Source organism: Periplaneta americana, chromosome 4 (assembly GCF_040183065.1).
Source record: "Periplaneta americana isolate PAMFEO1 chromosome 4, P.americana_PAMFEO1_priV1, whole genome shotgun sequence".
Classification (NCBI taxonomy): Eukaryota; Metazoa; Arthropoda; class Insecta; order Blattodea; family Blattidae; genus Periplaneta; species Periplaneta americana.
In genome coordinates, this window is record NC_091120.1 from 146,690,877 (window position 1) to 146,715,939 (window position 25,063).

General features: G+C 38.9%; 1 protein-coding gene across 1 annotated transcript in view; it reads right to left on the reverse strand.

Moving 5' to 3' along the window:
- The window catches only part of LOC138698279 (cytochrome P450 4C1-like), a 45,425-nt gene that overhangs the window by 7,288 nt on the left and 13,074 nt on the right, over positions 1-25,063 (reverse strand). The window contains exons 5-9 of the mRNA XM_069824068.1: positions 16,387-16,456; positions 11,846-11,972; positions 8,632-8,704; positions 5,850-5,959; positions 3,922-3,990 (exon numbers count right to left, since the gene is read on the reverse strand). Of these exons, the coding sequence (XP_069680169.1) occupies positions 3,922-3,990; positions 5,850-5,959; positions 8,632-8,704; positions 11,846-11,972; positions 16,387-16,456 (449 nt within the window). The remainder of the gene's footprint in view (positions 1-3,921; positions 3,991-5,849; positions 5,960-8,631; positions 8,705-11,845; positions 11,973-16,386; positions 16,457-25,063) is intronic.

The window sequence follows — 25,063 nt, forward strand, 5'->3', positions numbered from 1 at the left end:
TTGGCTCCCAGTCGAAACACTCGCATGGCGCAGGAAAATATAGTTCGTATTTGGAAACCACAATCTTGTATTATTTGAAAATAAAACATTGAATTCTAGTTGTTAAATACGATGAAACATTTAACTTTACTCATATGTAAAACGCTATGTAAAAGAAAAGCTACTTTTATATTTTGTTATGTACTATGAACGCGGATGAATACCAATAGTAATACCGAGGTAGTCTGTTCTTGTAACAAGCTGGCGTCATTTGAGCTCGTAGTTGTTCACGTAAGCACGTGGTACTGAACTATGGCTTTTGCATCCTCAACTGTCCATTGTGAAGACATAAGACTTAAAAATAATTTAATTACAGTAATTATAAAATAAATATTTCCTAAGCAAACGATTGCATAGTAGCGAGGTTAGACCTACTTGACGAGTAACGGGAAATGTTTAACATGAAACAGAATGTACAATAGTAGTAAGTGGAAACACGTACTGAGAATATATGGCGCCAAACAGCGGCCAATGAAGCCTCACTTCAGTCACGTGCTATTGTTTACATTAGGATTTTTCTTACAGCGAAAAGATTATAGGTTATGGTGGGTGGATAAATTTTGAAAACGAGACGCAAGATAGGCGGGAGTGGAGAAATGCAATATGTGAAAGAGGAGGAAAAGACAGTGGATTTTCCTACGATCTTCTAGACGGAGCCAGGACAACATTTCGAGGGATGGTGTTACGTGATCAGCCCGGCGAATATTGCAGACGAAAAGAATGCACATATTAAGATGTGAGTGTGGTTGGAAATGAAGGAAGGAAAACGAGGAGGAAGAGATTATGGTTATGAAAAGAAGAACGATAGATCAATGTAAAAGAAATAAAAAAGAGAATTGGAAGAGGGAAGGAGAAATATGTAAATGTGAAGAAAATAATAGGGAAAAAGAGAATACAGTAGGAGAATTATGATAGTGAGAAAGGAAATGGTAAGAAAATAAAGTAGGGCAGGAAAATAAAGTATCTACAGAAGAAAGAGAGAACATGGAAGCAAATAAAATAGAGGAAGAATGAAAATTTAGTTAAATGACGACAAAGGAAAAGTAAGGTTGAATGAAAAAGGAATAATAACAGAGAAGTACGCAGACAAAATTGGACAAGAAAGGGAAGGGTTGGGAAAAATAAAGGGGTGATATGTATAGGTGGAAGAATGAGGGATAGACGTTGTTTATCTTACTTACTGGCTTTTAAGGAACCCGGAGGTTCATTGCCGCCCTCATATAAGCCCGTCATTGTTCACTATCCTGAGCAAAATTAATCCATTCTCTATCATCATATCCCACCTCCCTCAAATCCATTTTAATATTATCTTCCCATCTACGTCTCGGTCTCCCCAAAAGTCTTTTTCCCTCCGGCCTCCCAACTAACACTCTATATGCATTTCTGGATTCGCCCATACGTGCTACATGCCCTGCCCATCTCAAACGTCTGGAATTAATGTTCCTAATTATGTCAGGTGAAGAATACAATGCGTACAGTTCTGCGTTGTGTAACTTTCTCCATTCTCCTGTAACTTCATCCTTCTTAGCCCTGAATATTTTCCTAAGCACCTTATTCTCAAACACCCTTAACCAATGTTCCTCTCTCAAAGCGAGAGTCCAAGTTTCACAACCATAAATAACAACCGATAATATAACTGTTTTATAAATTCTAACTTTCAGATTTTTTGACAGCAGACTGAATGATAAAAGCTTCTCAACCGAATAATAACAGGCATTTCCCATATTTATTCTGTTTTTAATTTCCTCCCGAGTATCATTTATATTTGTTACTGTTGCTCCAAGATATTTGAACTTCTCCACCTCTTCAAAAGATAAATTTCCAATTTTTGTATTTCCATTTTGTACAATACTCTCGTCACGAGACATAATCATATACTTCGGGATTTACTTCCAAACCTATTTACTTGCTTCCAGTAAAATTCCCGTTGTTTATACGGAAGAGAAATACATACACAGTGATGATATAAGGAAGAGAGGAAAAAGTGATACAGATAGGATAGGAAGAAAGAAAATCAGAGCCTAAGGCAGGTAGGAAATCAAATTAAATTGAGAACTTGAGGAGAATGCAGGCGAGGTGCATGTAGTTGAGTAAGATTAAGAGAAAGAAAAGTGTAGCCTGTAGATAAGTAAAATTCATCATAAAATAGAGTGTGATTCATAAAGTAAGGTAACAAGAGTTATCAGGGTGACATATTCCTCTCTTGTTCAATTTTCCGTCAGGGCCGCAGCAGCAGGCCACAGCTTTATCACACAGCCATTAGATGGCACATATGTTGCATCAGACCATCGCAATATCAGTTGTAACATTGATGAACGCACCGGAAATATGGTGGAACGAGGAAGTGCGTAGTGTAATCCGGTTTTGGTGTCTGCTTCTGTTAGACATTCGAGTAAAGGAATCCTGAGCAAGGGAGTCCAGAAAATGGACATGAAAATTTGTCTGTTGGAGTTTTAGAATGTGGGGTTTAGGAAAATGGATTTACCAAATGGTTCGTAACGTTCTTCAGCTACATCGTTAGTCTTATAGCCAACTAAGTGTCTTTGAATAGCTTCAGAAATGTTTTAAACATATGTGTGTGTGTGTGTCTAATGTCTACTAACTTCACTTTGCGTGATTCGGGTTCCGCATACTGCGGATAGATGACAGGACTGTGATTAGAGATGGGATTCGACTGTAACTGTTTCATGAACGAAACTGTTCCAAAATAACAGTTTCAAAGAAACAGTTTCATAAGAATATGTCTACAACATCATTGCCAACTGTTCCAATTGTTCCAGCTGTTTCAACCTCTCATCTGCTTCGGGAACATGTTTCAAGGCCCTTGAATCGCCTTTAAAAGACCTGTTCAATGTATTATGACAACGAAAGATAGTTTTCGTATGTTACTAAGTAAATAACTACAATTCAAAATTAATAGATTTTAGTAAAAATAACGCATATAACCCTAGGAGAATTTAATAACGATTACATTAGCCGATGATGTTTTTCGCGGTATATTAATAATTAACACTATGTCAGGGCACCATGAACATATTCTCCATCAATGGACAGGTAGTAATTTATTAATATCAGATTTATTAGGGAATTTGATTCGTACAATTAAATTGCGCGATCCTACTACTGTTGCACGAAGGCCATGTGGAACATGGATAATATTATATATACTTTCGATTGAAGGTCAATGATAGCGCTACACATGGCCTTTGCAGACAACAAAGAAGAGGAAAACTGTTTAGGAACTGAACTGTTTATCTGTTGGAACCATGTGGAACGCTGAAGTTATCACCGGAGCAGTGTAACACTCTTTGGAACAGTTGGAACAGGTCATATCACGAAACTGTTTCTCTAACTGTGACCCATTTTCAAATTGCACATCACTTCTTCGGACCACGTTATGCATGATGTATATCTGTGAAGAGTTATGTCGTGTACTAGGGTAAGTGTATGTTAAGTGTTCGTGTAAGTTTAGTGTAGGGAATGGGCGAGGATGATGATGATGAAGGTGAGGAAGGGAGAAGGGGAAACAGTGCCGGCACGTAGCCTAATCCTGTGGAATAGCACTAAGGGGCCCGCCAGGCTTAACGTCCCCATCTGACGGACAAATGACTATCAACAGTGACAACAGTGATATATGTACTGTGGAGAGATTTGGGATTTAATCCAGGCATATTGGTGCACAATTTAGTAATTAGAAGCTGTGCACCGCCATCTCTCCTTGTCTCGAGGTAGAAATTTTACAAGAAAATTTCTGACTCCGCCGGGAATCGAACCGGTCGGCTAGTATGGAGGCAGACACGCTACCACAGAGGTAACTCGGCGGACTTGTTTTAAAAATATCATTGTCGTTAAATTTATACACAGACGTCACGACAATCTTACCTGTATTTCTGGATGCAGGCCCAACAGGTAGAGCGCAGCGCTAACTGCAGACGATACTGTGTCATGACCCTGAGGACAGAGAAACAAATGGTAACCTTCTTAGGTAGGCTGTTTTGGGTATCTAGCATTAAAAGGTGATATAATTGTAGTGCAAAAACATCTAGCGCTCGCGACTTGTCTAGCAAATGTTTCAACCGTTCGGTTATAAATTCTCGACTGCATGCGCTCGAGCGAATCATTTCCCGGCTGCCTTCTTCACAAGCGAAGACTGATCGGTGAGCTCCGGTCGGCCGTTTCCGTGAGATTGCAGAGGTCTAATTGCCATGAATTAAAATGAACTGAAAAGAATGGAAATAGGTTGTACATTTATTCCCTAAATGTTGACGGTATTTACTTGAGCAAAACGTGTTTCCTGGAGAACGCTCTGTATTATTACTACTACTTCACATACTAAGTAAACAAAGGTATTACGCATAGATTCGCAGGTGTAGGCACAAAGAAAGTTATGATAAAGACATTAGTTCATCGTTAGAGATGCTTGAGTTTAGTGCTGAGAGGAATGCGGTTCCGACTAGTCTAGCGCGGTACTGGAGTGGGAGGTGACAGTGACAGCGGCAGTCTGGAAGGAAGTACAGTCACACTGAAAACATTCGCCCAATTTACGAGAGCAGTATGCCTATAGTTTTCTAACGTATTTTTGGCGAGATAGAGATACAACCATTCGTACTTACGTGTTCAGAGAAGGAAAGTATTGTAGAAAATTTTATTTATTTATTTACATATTTATTTATTTATTTATTCATTCATTCATTCTGGTGAAGTTAAGGCCTTCACACCACCAGAAATACAAATGCAATAAAATAAATAAAAAGAAAAATCATAATACAACTACAATAAAATAAATGAAAAGAAGAATCATACTATAAAATTTAGTGATTAGTAGAATTGAATTAAATTAGTAAAGTAATCAATTTAAATATACTGTACTGCTGAACTCACTTGAGAAGTATAACTACTTGATTTTGTATTTTAAGATATCACCAACAAATGATTTTCGCATGACATTATAGGAAACTGTTTTTCACGATACCAATCACACATATTCTAGAATTCCAATAGAATAAAACCAAAAACTTTTCCATAGCATGTTTCCTTAAAAATGACTTGTAACGGTGAAATATCTAATATGAGTAATTCATATAATATTAACATAGCTAACATCAGGAAAATGTTTGAGCAAAAATTGCAACAATATATTTAATATATTAATAACAAAACCATATAGGCCTAGGTAGACAATATGTATATGAAATATTTTAATACTGCCACAGATTCCGAAATGTAATTATGATATATTTCTAATAGTTGCCACAGGTACGCCTGTATAAGGGGTAGCTCGTTCTGTTGCACGGGCCAGGGGAATATTCACAGTATTCAGCCTCTTTTCCTGGTCACATATCTTAATTACACTCGCGATTATATTACGCGCTTCGCTGTGAATTGTTCTACCTTTCTTATTCACCATTTCACTCGTATATGGAATACCTAACACGTGCACACAGTCACACACTACTACAAACTGAAGATTGCATATTTTTGGACGATTAATACTTTCCACTCCGCTCGGCTCGGCTTGACTGTAGCAACAAAAGAATCTATCTGGAACCCCCCCGCACCGATGGCAAGAATAACTCAGGTCCCAGCGCTAAACTCGTCGGAGGAAGACAGTAGTTACGTGAATGACTAGCTATCAACTTTAGCACAATTTCAATGCTTCCTATATTCTCTATAATTTGTATGACAATAAATTCAATGATATATAAAATATAGGGAAACTTTCCTGGGTAAGTCTGTTTTCATATTTGCTTAATAAAAATGACAAAAAAGAAAGAATCTTGTCTTCGATAGCCAAATTTTATTTCACTCACCCCGAACATAAATGTGTTGACTTCATATTGTATCTCTTCATCTGTTATTTCCATACCATTTTCAGATGCTTCCAGCAACATATCCAGAAAAGCTACACGCCTCTTACATCCTGGAAAAGTGAATATGCAATAGAAAAAAGACAACAAACCAGTATTGCTAGTTGTGATGTAGAATACGTCTTTGAAATCGGTCCCGTATGTGGGCCCATCTTGGAATTGACGTGGTGTGAAATTAGTGATAATTTATAACAGCTATAACTCATCAACTATTCAGTGGGTCCCTTTTGAAAGTGAAGAAACTTCCAGAGCTATGAACAGGATATAGGAGGGATGGGCGTAACGGAGGGGAGGTAAATGTGATCCAGTTCACGCCTTCCAAAATATTTGGGACGTGTTTATATCTATGAACTTGGCTTCTTTTGCACTTAGGGCTGTAAAAAATCTAATGCAGCATGCCATTACATATAACATTTGGAAAACAACTCATATATAATACAGAGGGTCGTACTGGAAGTCATGAGCAACGCATTGCTATAATTTCAACAATGTAACAAAAACGATTATATGATCATAATCCACAGACTTTACACTATGGTTTGGCATATTGTGACGTCATTAATTTCTATCGTGTGACCACAAGCAATGTTTGCAAAATGGTCGACAACGATGGCTCGTTTCGGCAGCGTGCTGTCATTAAATTCCTTGTTAAAGAAGAAAAATCTGCTGCTAAAATTCACCTCAGAGATATTTTCGAGGGCGCCAGCAGTGTTAGATGTGTGAAACATTTCGAAGATGGGAACACGAGCATCCAAGATACGGTCGTAGCGGTCGCCCTCGAACTGCCTTCACGGAACGTAACAAGAAAAGAGTTAATGAGTTCTGGGATGCATTTTGATTGAATTTGTTGAACCTGGAGAGACAATAATGCTGTCCGCTATATTCAGACAGTTTTGAAGCTCCATCGTGCATTGCGCGAGAAACGCCCTGGAAAGAAGATCATCCTGCAACACGATAACGCGTGGCCTTCCACTGATCGTGTCACTGTGAAGAAAATCAGAACATTTGAGTGGAGAACTCTTCCGCAATCTCCCTACAGTCCCGACTTGACGCCCTCCGACTACCATCTTTTCGGTTCTGTAAAGGAGCAGCTGCGAGGCCAACGCTACGAGACGCTGGAGGATATTCGGAAAGCAGTGCGTCAGTGTCTGCGGGAAGATGAAACGGACTTCTACAACAAGGGAATTTTCAAACTTACAGAACGGCGGGAAAAAAGTGTGCAAAGAAATGGAGACTATGTTGAAAAGTGACAGAAAAGTCTGTAGATTAAGTTGATGTACCTGGTTTGTCTAAAAAATAAAAATAATAAAGATTTATAACAAGGGTTGCTCATGACTTTCAGTATGATTACAGTATAAGCATTCTGTGTTCACTATAGCTTAGCTCTTATTACAAATAATCACTTACAAAGTCTAGATCGCCTATACTGTTTGGTCAGGACGAGTCTGTCTATATTAGGATGAATAATATTACTACATAAACATAAAACAGGTGCAAGATGATAGGCTGTTAGACGTGTACGCACAATATTTTTAATCAGGTTCATTTTAGAAAAAAAAAAATTGTTGCAGACATAAATGCATTCAAAGATTGCCAGCATCTTAGCTGCGAAATTACGTAAGTTCGGAGACTTGTCTTTAGGAATAATTCATACAATTCCTTGCTGGTTTTATCTGGCATTTGTAGAAGGGTATTTTTCTCTATGACTTGCCTATGTGTTTGAAATGCGATAAATTGATCGGACTGCATTTTCAGCTAGAAGTGATTATGGGTTGGCTTTTCCATTAGGCCTAATAAATTATTCTTGTAGATTCATGAAAACTTTCTCACTATTCCAACCTGCACTTTATAAGTATAATAAAACGCTACTGAAAAGAACTTTCCTTAACCGAAAGAGTGAGATAACTACACGTCCCGAATTTTTTGGATTATTACAGGCACATTTTTCATATGAAAATGATGTCTAAAATATAACTGCGTCTTATGTTTCGAAATCTGTTAATTAGAGGCCTGGATTTCAATAAAAACAACCGACCGCGGATCATGACAGGACGCACGGTCGATCGGTTGCTAAATACGATACGCAGCGGGCTGGCTGCCGCGTATACCCACTCCGCATGAATGCAAAATATCCACCCGAAGCATCAGGGTCGACTGATCGTCTCGGTCCTTTCAAATATATCTTAGGCTAAAAAGTATTTTCGATCAATGTGTTTACATCATGCGCTATACTATGCTGCCATCTAGTTGTTAAATATGAAGTCACGTCACAACTCCCATTTGAATTGCATAAGCGACTGTACTGTCATCTCGTGTTCGTTTACGGTGGACGGGTGGCGATCCTAGAGGTTGTTCTCTTGAAAGTGCTACCGATTTTAACACAGGGATGAGCAATCTAGGATATTACCCATGGATTATCCGAAAGAAAATGTCGTTATTATGAAAGGCTTCGTCCCTTTAGTTTGGATGTAGTGCATGCTATTGATAGTATACTAGTTTGAGTTACAAAGGGTGTATGGTACCATCAAATCAATTCCGCGAAACTAGCAATTTTTCTTTTTTATTTTTATACGTAAGAGCTCAATGTACTTGTGCATTTTTTAAAATCTGAATACATAATTTGGAGAAATTCTATTCAGTAAATATAACAAAGAAATTATTTCCAAAATGTTCCAATGACAGAGATAGTAGTTAATTAAATCTATATAAAGCAATTTGCTCATACCAAAGGCTATGTCCTCGTCTGTTAATTTCTTTTGGGTTGTTGTCTTACGCTGCTCTCTGCGATCTTGGATGACCTGAAATCAAGAAGGGTATTATTTTCGTTAATTAACGAAGTGGCGCTTCTCACCATTGCCACCTTGTCCGAAGACAGGTTTGAACCCCATAAGTATCACCGATAAGGCATCACTCATGAGACACCTAGGCCAGGAGATAATGGGATAGGGTGGCCAGTTCCTTTCCCCCCCACTGTATACATCGCCGATTAGCTACATATTCCACTAATCAGATTTCAGATGCATACAAACAATTGTTCTTCCTCTGACACATACCGTCAAGTGAGATGTATTGCCTGATAATAGATGTACATATCAGCCAGTACCTCAATCAGAGGGAGCTGAATCTTATTAAGAAGTAAATAAGTTTTTAAATATTTCTTTAAAATCTGAGAGCAGAAATATGAAATATAAATCAAGAAGGCTTTTTCTTTAGCCTTCTATTTCTCTAACTGTTATGATATTTGAATCTGGGCAGTTCATCAGTTCTGTGAAACCCTGTATTAATTTCACTTTGTTAGTATGAACAATAGAAATTTATTTTAGCATTCGATTTCGACCTTACTTCAGAGCAGAGCAGTTTGTTGTGTTGATGGATAAAAAAGAAAGCCGATATGCTTTGGAGGAAGTAAAATAATTTAGTCGTCGATGTTTTTAGCAACATTGCTGGAGAAGTAAGTTCAAACGATGTGCAAAGCAGCAAGCAAAAATTGAAAGATGAGCAAGCTCGCGAACTTTCTCGATTGTAAGCCAACCATTTCTCCTGCCATGACATTCCTCCTGTTCTTCTGAACGTCATAAAATCTAAGAAAATATCTTGAATATCCCCTGAAACATTTACAAGCCTAACAATTGAATCGGTCATGAAAAACGCGAAAATGAGTTAAGAGTACCATTGCTTTCTCCAGATCTAGACACACATTTCCATACAGAAATGGGACAAATTTGCTCATTCTCAACGCAAAGCATAGTACCATAAGCAGCGCAGTCATTGCAGAAAGGGGACAAGTCAGCGACTTACCTTCTTTCTGCACTGGCTGACGACGTGACGCAACTGAGTGCCGCGGATCTAATAAGTTACGCGCCCATCAGCTGATAAGGAAAATGATAGATAAGCTAGAAGTAGTAAGTGACCCAGGGGAAGAAAACATTATTATTAGTGGTAAACGTAAACGCAATGAAATTAACTACTGCAGAAATGTAAATAAGAAAAATAAACTGAAGGCATTGGAACGTCAATTCCATTGGGAACTCTGTAGCAGCCCGTACGACAGGAGAACAATGTGGGTAAGAAACTACTCATTTTTGTTTAGACGCAACTTTGGGTCATCAATTTTCAACATTCACAATTTCAAAGACCATGCTGCGCACTTCTATTCCTATCATGAAGGTATAGGCCACAAATCTTCAAATGAAGTGTGTTCCTTCTGAACTACATTGAAAATAATGTCCCTTCTTCCGTCAAGGAATTGTATCTATTCTCTGATAACTGTGGAGGGCAAAATAAAAATCATACCTCAATTCGATTGTTGCTTGCACTTACCCAAATGAGGAGATTTAACAAAATCATTCATTATTTTCCACAACGAGGCCATTTATTTATTCCCTGTGACCGCTCCTTTGGTGTAGTGAAGCGCAAACTAAGGAAGACGGAAAGGGTATATGTGCCAGACCAATACAATACCTTGATCCACCAGGCAAACACAAACAACAGATTTTCTGTAGAATCAGTTATCTTGAATTTTAAATACTGGTGGCCAGAGTATAAGAAGAAAACCACCTGCTCATTAGACACACTGAGGAAGAAAGGAAAAGATAAGAATTAGTTTTATTCAGCACAATTCAGTGAATTTGTTTACTCTAAAGATTATCCAGGATGTGTGACTGCCAGTTTGTTCATTGGTAGTGAAATGAGGAAACACAGATTCTGTATGAAAAAACCAGGTTCTGGACGCATAGTAATGCCTACACAAAAGCATACAATGGGAAAATTTCCATTAATACGAAAAAAAAAAAAAAAAAACTTGGAGACGTGTCGAAAGTGAGGCAACACATTCCATTGGAACACACTTTCTTTTACGAAGAGATCATGAACTGGCCACCTTGTGACAAGGACTCTACAAACGACGTGGTTTCCAACGTCTAACAATACACTCTATATAACAATTGAAACAAATGATTTTGTGTAGTACTTTAGTGTATTTTTATTGTGCTCTCCTATATGCAATAAGTATTAGTTTAAAAGTAGACTTTTGATTTAAAACTGTGATATAAAATCACATATTGGTACATTTCTGTACTAGGAATAATGATTAAAATGCAAAAATAATTATGTAAATAGTGACAGTAATGTAGTAATTACACATAAAAACATCGTTATCATTGTAATTACTAACATTTAGTTTGATTTCAAATATTACATTAGCCCAAAATTGTAAGTTATATTTTTTTCTTTTATATTTAACAATTCCTTGCAGAAAGGGGATAAGTCATGGTTCGATTAAACAACTTTAAACAAAAGTGTTTAAGATGTCAGATGTCTCACATGATGTATTAGACTTCACTATTCATAAATAAAGTAAGAAGAAAATATTTATAATGATTACTCCAGTATTGGAAGAAGAAAACAGTTTTTATTGATTATCTCAAAAGTAAGATTTTATGACTTCTCTCCTTTCTGCAATGACCGATTCAATTCTTGTACCATGCGATTTTTCTGGGACATCCTTGGCTTCGTCGATAATGTAAGCAAAAAAGGAGCAATGTTTACATCTTTGTTAATGACATTGGATTTCTTCTTGAATATATTCGGTTAGTTCATTCTGAATTATTTTTGAAAGTTCCCTAAGGTAGCCCATTTTGCCCAGCGTTCTTTAGTTCTACTTTTCTAGTTATTTTGAGGAAAGGTCGGCTCGTGGAAGGAGAAGGCCTGGAAGGTCTAACAAAGGTGAAGATATCGAATTCTGATAAATACAGGCTTGAAGACACAATGAGGAAGGCAGAAAATAGGAAAAACTGGAGAATGCTGAGTTTGTAGTAAAAGACCTGCCCTTGGGCAGAACACTATAAATGAAAAGCTTAATATTAGAGTAAGAAGAAAACAGTTATTGAAGCTACGGACCTTAACGTATCGTTTCGAATGTGCCCTAAATAAAAACTCACCTTTTTGGTAAATCCATGTATAGTTCTGATGCACTTCTCTTGAAGTTTGTTCCACTTGGTCAGCTTGAAAACGAAGTCAGAAAGTAGGTAGGGTTTCGCAAGTCTTTCGATTATGACTTTCTTCATGCTGAAACATTTATGGTGATGTTTCAAAAGGTGTAGTAACTTTTTTGCTAGTGGCAAAGGTTATGATTCATACAAAAAACCAAAACTATAATCAGCATGTCGAATTTGAAAGTCTTTATAAACTCAATTATTGAGTAAATTTTTGTAGCAGGAAGAAGAAAGTAGGCCTGAGCTTAAACCGTGCACTGTATGATGATGGTGGTATTGATGTTGATGGTAGTGGTGTTGACGGGGTTCGGTGCTAGTTCACACAAAGAATATTCACACAAATGAAATTTTACGCATGGACGATTGACGTATCGGAGGGACGATGTGTATCTGTGTGTGTGTGTGTGTGTGTGTGTGTGTGTGTGTGTGTGGAGATTTTGTAATAGTGCGCTACAGAATAACAGACCACTAACTTAACGACTGTATCTCCTATGTTTCATAATAATGTAACGTCTGTATTCATCCTAAAGTACTTTAAAAGAATGAAAGTATTTAGTGGAAGAGAAATTCGACTTCAATTGCCATGGAAATCATTACTTCATATCCGATAAACTACATTACTATACACAAGGCGAGTTCAAGTTAAGTTAATTCAAGATTTGGTGAAATTATTATTGCCACAAATCATACTTTCTCGCATTCCCACAATTGTTCCCTATTTCCTATATCAAAACATTTTTGAAAACATTATGAAGAATTCACTGTTATCGCTATCATTAATCATCATCATAATCACCAACATCATCACCATGAACCGAACAAGGCTAGTCCGCAGAATGGAAGTTGGCCAAAAAGAAAATTCACCCAAAAATATTAATCCAGGAATATTCGCCCGAAGTTGACGTACCTAACGGTTTTCATTCTCACCCTCAGTTACTGAAAATTCACCCATTGCGATAAAGTTTAGTTTCTTTCATAATAAATACGAATAGCTATTTGCTAAAAGGGCCAAAGTGACATTTTTTTTTTCGAAAATCTCTTTTTCAGCTTATAATGTTCTTAGAGCATAGACACATTGATTTATGTTAAAAGAACCGACAAATGTGCACTGTGAGCGGCAACTAGACGGGATTCAATATCGCGATTTTTGTTAAAAGGACGAAAGTGTAGGACATGTTCCTTTTAACAAACAACACACTGCACTTGGAAACTTAGATGTTGGCTTAACGTCATCAATTAAGTTATTTTAGTTAATAATGAGGCTTGTGGAGTCATTGTTGTAGTACATGTATTCCAGAACACATAGCTTTATAAGAAGTATACTTACTCACTTACAAATGGATTTTAAGGAACACGCAGGTTCATTCCCTCCCTCACATAAGCCCGCCATCTGTCCCTATCCTGTGCTAGATTAATCCAGTTTCTGTCATCATATTCCACCTCCCTCAAATACATTTTAATATTATTCTCCCATCTACTTCTCGACCTTCCCAAAGGTCTTTTTCCCTCCGGTCTCGCAACTAACACTCTACATGCATTTCTGGATTCACCCATACGTGCTACATGCCCTGCCCATCTCAAACGTCTGGATTTAATGTTCCTAATTATATCAGATGAAGAATACAATACGTGCAGTTCTGCGTTGTGTAACTTTCTTCATTCTCCTGTAACTTCATTCCTCTTAGCCCTAAATATTTTCCTATGCACCTTATTCTCAAAACACCCTTGATCTCTGTTCCTCTCTCAAAGTGAGAGTCCAAGTTTCACAACCGTAAAGAACAACCAGTAATATAACTGTTTTATAAATTCTAACTTTCTGATTTTTTGACAACAAACTAGATGACAACAGCTTTTCAACCTAATAATAACAGGCACTTCCCATGTTTAATCTGCGTTTAATTTCCTCCCGAGTGTCATTTACATTTGTTATTGTTGCTCGAAGATATTTGATTTTTTTTTTACCTCTTCGAAGGATAAATCTCCAATTTTTATATTTCCATTTCGTACAATATTCTGATCACGAGACATAATCATATACTTAGTCTTTTCGGGGTTTACTTCCAAACCTATCGCTTTACTTGCTTCAAGTAAATTTTTCGTGTTTTCCGTAATCGTTTGTGGATTTTCTCCTAACATATTCACGTCATTAGCATAAACAAGCAATTGATGTAACCCATTCAATTCCAAATCCTATCTGTTATCCTGGACTTTCCTAGTGGCATATTCTAGAGCAAGGTTAAAAAGTAAAGATGATAGTGCAGTGAATTGGAATAGTATCAGGCAGAAACTGGCCTATACGGACTCTGCTGTAAGTTTTACTGAGACACATTTTAATTAATCGAACTAGTTTCTTGGGAATACCAAATTCAATAAGAATGTTATATAAAACTTCTCTCACATGTTATTAGTATTATTAATATATCATTACAATGAATTCTGATAGTGAAGTAGACGCTGTAGTTAATACTAATATTAAAAAAGTTAAGGGGCTTGCAAATCCAGACATCTACACACCTAAATGATGCTTCCAACGGAGAAGCAGCTACAGAACTAGCTATTCATGTCACGAAGTTACAAATCTGATGTTAAATCAATCAGAGGCCACAGTTTGAGCGTTGTGACTGATTTTGCGATTAGCAAACGAGCTTTACAGAAGCATGGTCGAATTTGCAGTATATGGCAACTGATTTAAATAATTACTTTTAGCACTTATTTCCTCAAATTTGCCGTTGTGGCTGGTGGCAGAAATATTACAAGAAAAGTCTGTGGAGAAAGCTAATGCCGAGCGTCATAAGAAGGTGTTCCTTTGCTTTCGGTAATTATCGCTTTATTTATGACAAGGAGGGTCTATGAGTTATTATTGTCTTACCATTCATCAGTGGGTGTACCACTTACATCTTTGTTTTGCGTCATAATTCGCATACATCTATTGAACTGCCTAGTGTCATTGCATATCCAGAAGGAAAACTTTTGACTTAGAAAGCAAAAACTTGATGACGCAAAGAAAGTAAAATCATATATTGAGGATAATGTTAAAGTATTTTATGAGCCGATCAAACAGTGAACCGAACACTGACGTGAAAAAATCAAGCAGATCAATATAATTAATTATATTTTCATATTCCAAAAAAGCTAATTTCAAATTGCTCAAATGTATGATAAAATTATTTTGTATACAATAATACAGATTAATGTTTTTTCGAACAAAACTCGTTTTTATTATATTTAAACAAAAAAATCTGGTTTACATAAACACATACACATTATTTTATTATGTGTAAGCCTACATAGTTGCTTACACCAGATTAAATTTCTGTCACGAAGTTTTTGCCACGTTACAGTTTGTTATATATCTACCCGGGGATTACATGTTACAGCTATGCCTGTGCTGCAATGAGAAACGCCACAGAGCTCGTTGTGTTAGAGGAGTGTCATATATGAAGGACACTGTACATTATGAAAGTTAAATTGATATGAATATCTATAATCGTCGCCATTTATGTTTCACTGTCTTGGTTATCATAGAAATGTAACCTTACTGTTGTAGATTTTAAGATATTAAATTTGTTTGTTAGAATGAAAAGAGGCAAATATTGCACGCAACTTAGGAAGGAAAATATGCTTACGGTCATAAAAGATAAATATTTAAACATATTGTGAATTTTATTAGTAACAACAATGTAATTTATTCGTCACAACAATAATTCCTTTCTACAATTCGCCTTAAACGCTCTCGTCAACAATTGGATTTTCACTCAACACAGTATTCGTTATAGCACTCCACCGACGACAATGACAATTTACTTGGACTAGTACGAACAACAATGAACTGTTAATCTTAACTAATATTTACAAAGCACTATTTACAAATCAGAACTATCAGTTCTCAGTTCACAGTTCTTCTATCTCAGTCACTCGAGTTCACAGTATCTCGAACCACAGACCTTCAGAGACAGTTCACTGTCCTCGAACTCGGGTCCCTCCAACTGCGGTCCACTGCACTCGAACTCAGGTCCCTCCAACTGCGGTCCACTGCACTCGAACTCAGGCCTTCGGATGCTGACGCAGATGCGGACGCACACTCGAGTCGAACTCCGGTTGGCTTGACTGGCTTGCTTGCTCTGGCTTACTCAGTGACTGAATAACTGAAAACTCTGCTCGAGTTCGCTGGCGCTTCTTCTTTTATAGCAAAATCATAGTTGCGAGAAATTTCTACAGGTGTGTAGAGAATTATCTGAATATCTCCACTTCGACGGACTTCTCGAAGAGTCGGGAAGGTCCGTTCCCCATTCACTGCGTACGCAGCAGTTGCGCGCGCACTCTCGCTCCACTCTCTCGCCGCGTTGGCCCTTTCCCCTCTCCGCCGCGCGCCATTCCACCGTGCTCCGCGCGATCTGCTTTCTTGCGGGACGCTGGTCGTGAGTTCGAATCTCACGTCGCTGTCACAATATGTTTGAAATAAAATGTATTAATTTTTGTTTACTTACTCATATACAGCTTTCACATACTCTGAATCTTCGGACAGCTGTGCATTTATACACGTCCCCATAGCAGATTCTGTGAGTAGAGAAAATAACATATGTAAGTAGTACATTTGTTAAGAACAGAGGACGCAATACATAGTTTTGTAGAATTTTTAAGCACAGGGAAAAAGTATCAAACAATTCTTTAATTAATGAAAGATTATTGCCTTCCACGTCATCAGAATGGACATCTAACAAACATGTGTCCATTATTTCAATCAGAGAAAGAGGGACGCAAGTTAATCAATTGTCCAGCATAAATGGAAATATGGTAATGACCTCTTTCAGTAGGCCTATTTAAGTGTAACTTCTCAACACAGTTTAGAAGTCGAAAGGTGTGAAACAAATTCATTAATAAAAGGGGAGTCCACACCTGTGGAATAATGGTTAGCGCTTCTGGCGCGAAACAGGTGGCCCGAGTTCGAATCCCGGTGGGGACGAAGTACCTGGTTGAGGTTTTTTCCTGGGTTTTTCCTCAACCCAATGTGAGCAAATGCTGGGTAACTTTCGGTGCTGGACCCCGGATTCATTTCACCAGCATTATCACCTTAATCTCATTCAGACGCTAAATGATCTGAGATGTTGATATAGCCTCGTAAAATAACCTACTAAAAATAAAAGGGGGAGAAAATAGGAATTATCAATCAAAAGGTACACGACGATAATCGCGTCTTTTCTCTTTTGGGACTCATTTCAAAAATTTATGTGAGCTCCTATTCTAAAGACTACTTGTCCCACTTCATTGACACTCTCCCACTTAAGGAAAATATGCACAATTTTGAGAGGAAAGGCCAAAAGGCCGTTAACCATTAGAACTTTAAGTGACTGGATAGCTGAGCCAGCCGCACACTAGTACCCGTAACAGCATAGACAGCTACTATTGCTGCATCCCATTGAATCTCTCGACGATGTCGTCGAGCTGAGGAAGAAAAGTGCCACTGCCAAAGCTAAGTCCCCAACGGGACTGCCGGTGTTTTAAGAAGCTTCTGTAATGCCAGGATTCTGTTGTCAGTCGAAGATATATGAAGAGCAAAGTTTGGAAATCCGAAATATATAGTGGTGTGGTGTGACTAGAGAGTGATAGGTCCTTGGCTCAATTCTTTAAGGTCTAGCTACGACATTTTAGTCTTAACGCCTTATGGAAAGCACGGGTAAACTACAGACAGGATGAAGGATCTCGACTTAGGAGAACGAGGCAATTTACATCACTAGAGCTAGGATGTTGGTACCAAGACTGTTAAGTTGTGTGAGCTACCGAGTGAAAAAGTAATAGAGCGTCTCTCGGTGTCAGTGAAGCAGAACGACTAACATGTACAGCCGGGTGGTAACCAAACACGTGCAACAGATCCGTACTGAGGCATGCGTATCATCATTGCATGTGTTCAATATTACAAGACGTTCTGAAAATAATTTCACACATCGTACACTGGAGCTCGAGGTACTAGTCTCTGGTGCAAATAAATGAATTCCGGAGCAAGGGAAATCAGTTTTTTTATATAGACGAGACCGGTGTGAATAGTAATATGATATTTCGAAAATATTGGCAAAATGAGAATGTCAGTGTCCACATGAACTGAGAAGAATTCTGTAGAGACATTGAAAATATAGAAAAACACAGGGTATTGTGAAAAACATGAACTCCAATCATATATGATTAATTTGGTTTCTTTTGTACAGACTGTAAAATTTTTCCTTTGTCAGAAGAGCGCCAATTGTTGATCCATAGGTTTGTAAAATGAGACTTTACTGAAGCGAAAGCACTGAATAGAGATATCACTTGAAGAGGTCTTGGTTGAAAATATGTTTTGTAATATTAACAAATTTCTCGTTTCCAGGTATACCACAATGACTAGGTATCCATTGAAATGTTATTTCAGGTCAGAATAGGTCACATTGTCACTCAATTGTATCTACACCAATTTCACATTTCGGATAATCCTACTTGTCTGTGGTGTAATAATCATGATGAAGATCTGGAACACATTCTTCTATACTGTCCATCCATAAACCACAAAAGAAGTAAATTAAAATCATTAGTACCAGTTGCAGAAGAAACAGCCCTGCAGTATATATTGACTACACCCCAACTCTGGCTACTAGCAACAGGCATTTATAATGAACACCGATCAAAATACCCCTCATTTCTCGTAAAAAAACAACTGAATAGACTACAGTGGACTATAATGGACTTCATGTTGTCAGCAAACAGCTGGATACATTAAGAAGATTGATTGATTGATTGATATATGTTTAATTAAAGTATTAGGTTTGTAATGTTGGGGACCGAGTATACAAGTTGACTGCAGTATGGTACATAGCCGGGGACGTGGGCTAGTACGAGGACAATGACTTGGTTTTGCGATCGATTACACAAATTACAAGGTGCACATAAACAAATCTGGACAGATCTAAAAATAAATATACGCTACATAGCATTACAAAGATATTTTTTTTTACGTACCTTTCGTTATGTGCAGAAGAATTATCATAGAATTATTCGTGGGTTTGAGTTTCCTCCTTAATTTTCTTGTGCTACATTGGTTCTGTATATAACATCGCTTGTCACCTCGTATAATTTACATGTAAGCCGTTGAGAGCAGAAGTGGTGTAAGTCAAGAATGGGTACTGAGGGTTAAAGTAAACATTCTGTAAAATACAGCGCAAAGTATAAATTAATATTGTATTTATTTCAACTATTAGTTTTTTTACTTGGTTATTTAATGGCGCTTTATCAACTATGAGGTTATTTAGCTTCGATGGGTTTGGTGATAGCCAGATGATATTTGGCGAGATGAGGCCGAGAATTCGCCATATCTGACATTTGCCTTACGGTTGGGGAAAACCTCGGAAAAAATCCAACCAGGTAATCAGCCCAAGCGGGAATCGAACCCGCGCCCGAGCGCAACTCCGGATCGGCAGGAAAGCGACTTAACCGACCGAGCTACGCCGGTGGCTTTCTAAACTATTAGTAGTCAGTGGGCAGCACGAAGGCTATATTAATTGCTATTTGCTCTATTTTACAGAATTTTTACTTTAAGCCTCATTATCCAATTTTGACTTACACCACTTCTGCCCTGAACGACTCATATAATGTTCCCGTCATTCACTTCAAAACTCTCAACAAATTCCGCTGCAAAAATATGCGCCTTAGAACCTTTAACCTTCGGCATTATTATTCAGCTAGTACACTGTTTACGCATGCTACAGTAGTGATGGCGAACGGAGTATTCAGCAGGTACACTGTTTACGCATGCTACGGTAGTGATGGCAAACAGAGTATTCAGCAGGTACACTGTTTACGCATGCTACTGTAGTGACTGGCGAACGGAGTATTCAGCAGGTACACTGTTTACGCATTCTACGGTAGTGATGGCGAACGGAGTATTCAGCAGGTACACTGTTTAGGCATACTACGGTAGTGCCTGGCGAACGGAGTATTCAGCAGCTACACTGTTTACGCATGCTACGGTGTGATGGCGAATGGAGTATTCAGCAGGTACACTGTTTACGCATGCTACGGTAGTGATGGCGAACGGAGTATTCAGCAAGTACACTATTCATCATGCTACGGTAGTGACTGGCAAATGGAGTATTCAGCAGGTACACTGTTCAGCATGCTACTGTAGTGACTGGCGAACGGAGTATTCAGCAGGTACACTGTTCAGCATGCTACGGTAGTGACTGGCGAACGGAGTATTCAGCAGGTACACTGTTTACGTATGCCACTGTAGTGACTGGCGAACGGAGTATTCAGCAGGTACACTGTTCAGCATGCTACGGTAGTGACTGGCGAATGGAGTATTCAGCAGGTACACTGTTTACGCATGCTACGGTAGTGATGGCGAACGGAGTATTCAGCAAGTACACTGTTCAGCATGCTACAGTAGTGACTGGCGAACGGAGTATTCAGCAGGTACACTGTTTACGCATGCTACTGTAGTGACTGGCGAACGGAGTATTCAGCAGGTACATTGTTCAGCATGCTACGGTAGTGACTGGCGAACGGAGTATTCAGCAGGTACACTGTTCAGCATGCTACGGTAGTGACTGGCGAACGGAGTATTCAGCAGGTACACTGTTCAGCATGCTACAGTAGTGATGGCGAACGGAGTATTCAGCATGTACACTGTTCAGCATGCTACTGTAGTGACTGGCGAACGGAATATTCAGCAGGTACACTGTTCAGCATGCTAAGGTAGTGACTGGCGAACGGAGTATTCAGCAGGTACACTGTTCAGCATGCTACAGTAGTGATGGCGAACGGAGTATTCAGCAGGTACACTGTTCAGCATGCGACTGTAGTAACTGGCGAACGGAGTATTCAGCAGGTACACTGTTCAGCATGCTACGGTAGTGACTGGCGAACGGAGTATTCAGCAGGTACACTGTTCAGCATGCTACAGTAGTGATGGCGAACGGAGTATTCAGCAGGTACACTGTTTAGGCATGCTACGGTAGTGACAGGCGAACGGAGTATTCAGCAGGTACACTGTTTACGCATGCTATGGTAGTGATGGCGAACGGAGTATTCAGCAGGTACACTGTTTACGCATTCTACGGTAGTGACTGGCGAACGGAGTATTCAGCAGGTACACTGTTTCCGCATTCTACGGTAGTGATGGCGAACGGAGTATTCAGCAGGTACACTGTTTACGCATGCTATGGTAGTGATGGCGAACGGAGTATTCAGCAGGTACACTGTTTACGCATGCTATGGTAGTGATGGCGAACGGAGTATTCAGCTAGTACACTGTTTACGCATGCTACGGTAGTGATGGCGAACGGAGTATTCAGCAGATACACTGTTTACGCATGCTACGGTAGTGATGACGAACGGAGTATTCAGCTAGTACACTGTTTACGCATGCTACGGTCGTGATGGCGAAAGGAGTATTCAGCTAGTACACTGTTTACGTTTACGCGTGCTACGGTAGTGATGACGAACGGAGTATTCAGCAGGTACACTGTGTACGCATGCTACGGTAGTGATGGCGAACGGAGTATTTAGCAGGTGCACTGTTTACGCATGCTACGGTAGTGATGGCGAACGGAGTATTCAGCTAGTACACTGTTTACGCATGCTACGGTAGTGATGGCGAACGGAGTATTCAGCTAGTACACTGTTTACGCATGCTACGGTAGTGATGGCGAACGGAGTATTCAGCTAGTACACTGTTTACGCATGCTACGGTAGTGATGGCGAACGGAGTATTCAGCTAGTACACTGTTTACGCATGCTACGGTAGTGATGACGAACGGAGTATTCAGCAGGTACACTGTTTACGCATGCTACGGTAGTGATGGCGAACGGAGTATTTAGCAGGTGCACTGTTTACGCATGCTACGGTAGTGATGGCGAACGGAGTATTTAGCAGGTGCACTGTTTACGCATGCTACGGTAGTGATGGCGAACGGAGTATTTAGCAGGTGCACTGTTTACGCATGCTACGGTAGTGATGGCGAACGGAGTATTTAGCAGGTGCACTGTTTACGCATGCTACGGTAGTGATGGCGAACGGAGTATTTAGCAGGTGCACTGTTTACGCATGCTACGGTAGTGATGGCGAACGGAGTATTCAGCTAGTACAGTGTTTACGCATGCTACGGTAGTGATGGCGAACGGAGTATTCAGCTAGTACACTGTTTACGCATGCTTCGGTAGTGATGTCGAACGGAGTATTCAGCAGGTACACTGTTTACGCATGCTACGGTAGTGATGGCGGACGGAGTATTCAGCAGGTACACTGTTTACGCATGCTACGGTAGTGATGACGAACGGAGTATTCAGCAGGTACACTGTTTACGCATGCTACGATAGTGATGGCGAACGGAGTATTCAGCAGGTACACTGTTTACGCATGCTACGGTAGTGATGGCGAACGGAGTATTCAGCAGGAACACTGTTTACGCATGCTACGGTAGTGATGGCGAACGGAATATTCAGCAGGGACACTGTTTACGCATGCTATGGTAGTGATGGCGAACGGAGTATTCAGCAGGTACACTGTGAATGCATGCTAGAGTACTGACTGGTGAACGGATAGTCAACTTCAAGCCATTGTAAAGCACCCTATCGGTCCCCAACATTACTTACTTACTTACTTACTTACTTACTTACTTACTGCCTTTTAAGGAACCCGGAGGTTCATTACCGCTCTCACATAAGCCCCCCATTGGTCCCTATCCTGAGCAAGATTAATCCATCCTCTATCATCATATCCCACCTCCCTCAAATCCATTTTAATATTATCTTCCCATCTACGTCTCTGCCTCCCTAAAGGTCTTTTTCCCTCCGGCCTCCCAACTAACACTCTATATGTATTTCTGGATTCGCCCATTCGTGCTACATGCCCTGCCCATCTCAAACGTCTGGATTTAATGTTGCTAAATTAGTCAGGTGAAGAATGCAATGCGTGCTACTTAGTGTTGTTTAACTTTCTCCATTCTCCTGTAACTTCATTCCTCTTAGCCCCAATTATTTTCCTAAGCACCGTATTCTCAAGCACCCTTAACCTATGTTCCTCTCTCAAATTGAGAGTCCAAGTTTCACAACCATAAAGAACAACCGGTAATATAACTGTTTTATAAATTCTAACTTTCACATTTTTTGACAGCAGACTGGATGATAAAAGCTTCTCAACTGAATAATAACAGGCATTTCCCATATTTATTCTGTGTTTAATTTCCTCCCTAATATCATTTATACTTGTTATTGTTGCTCCAAGATATTTGAACTTCTCCACCTCTTCAAAAGATGAATTTCTAATTTTTATATTTCCATTTCACACAATATTCTGGTCACGAGACATAATCATATATTCTGTCTTTTCGGGATTTACTTCCAAACCTATTGCTTTACTTGCTTCCAGTAAAATTCCCGTGTTTTCCCTAATCGTTTGTGGATTTTCTCCTAATATATTCACGTCATCCCCAACTTTACAAGCCTAATTATTTTAAAATTAAGGGGGCTTACGACAGTGATTGTGAGAGTGATAACATTAGTAATACTGATGACGGTGATGGCAGTAGGGATAGTAAAAACAGTGACACTGCACCTGAATGTGGTGCTGACGACTTGCTCAACTGCTTCCGCCGTGAGGTAGGAACAGAACATAATTCTTAGATACCTGGTAGCAGGCTAGCATTACTAATAGGGGTCACTATCGCGAACTGTAGGATCGCGTCGCATTCCTGTCACGTTCCGAGATTAGAGTTTTCGACAGGTTTGACAGTAAAATAGCAAGCAAGTCACTCGACCCTTCGGGCCGCGGTTTCCTAAACTGCATTATTAGCAAGATAAGACTCACAGTTCTCGGTATGTAATAGGCCTATACTGTTGGAAGCTGTTTTTCTCCAGTTTACCATGCGCCCTTCTGATATGCAGCCGTTTGTTTCAATAAGCCCGCTGATACCTTCCGAAAGAGATTCGTTCCAGTCTGCACGGTTCATCCGGGCTATTCCGTATGAAATCGATCAGTAAAAAACCTCGCATTTTTTTATACTCTAATTTTTTCCCTCTTTATACAAGGTGTTGAGGAGAGTGCACTTTCAAAAATATACTATCGAAAGTCAAACGGTTTTCGTATTATTGAGCGACAAATTTAGCGTATTTTATAAAAACAAGCCTCTTTCAGCGCTCAGAACTCTGGAACCATTTACTGCAGAAGATTGAACGAGAGCTCATTTTGAAGCTGACATTTGGTAGGTTACGATAAGAAGTAATCCTTATTTATATTGTATACAGAGAGATAGATAATCTGATTTTACTTACTTTTAGGCTTTTTGAAAATTTGTAAAAATGTAAAAAAAAAAAAAAAAAATTGAGAAAAAACCTTGCATTATTAAGAGGGATTCGCCATTGTTTGGTTAGTAGTACGGCAATAAGTTTCGAGGGTATTAAATAGATTATTTTCACACGCATAGACTTGAACGGCGCAGTACCGCACGCACTGGCCGAGAGCTGAAGATAAGCAAGCGTTGGGCGTCATTTTACTCCTGTGTTATGAAAACCTGTGATAAAGCTGGCACAGTCATGACTGCTACACGACGCATCACATGTTTATGTCTCCTGGCCTTGCTTACCTCGGCTAGCTCCCGTCTCACAGTCAGCTGGTTATTTCTCGCGCGTACTATTTATTTTCTCTATTTGATATTTTCAATACTTTCTTATCAATATCTTTCAAAATATGTGTTTATTTGTACTTTCAATGCGGAATCTAACTATATATTTTTTAAATATCTTTTCCTTGGCAAAGGCGTCTTAATGAGGAAAAATCTAAATTTCTCCATTTCCATAAAAAGTAAGAAAATCTGTTTATAGGCCTATGTCAATATAAACTTTAATTTCTCAGCATCAAAATAAACCATGATTTTGATCGTTGGGTGAAAGGGTTTCGGAGCTACAACAGTTTAAAGTTGAAAATTTTATGAAAATACGATAAATTTAAATATTTTTAATTTAAACACTATAAAGTTATGATTCCTCAAACGTTGCACAAAGCATTGTATCAAAATTCTCTATGTACAAAAACGTTTTATTGTGTTTAGAAATTGTAAGGTCAATTTTCTCTATTCTCTATGTACAAAAATTTTTTATTGTGTTTAGAAATTGTAAGGTCAATTTTCTCTATATTTCTGTCGA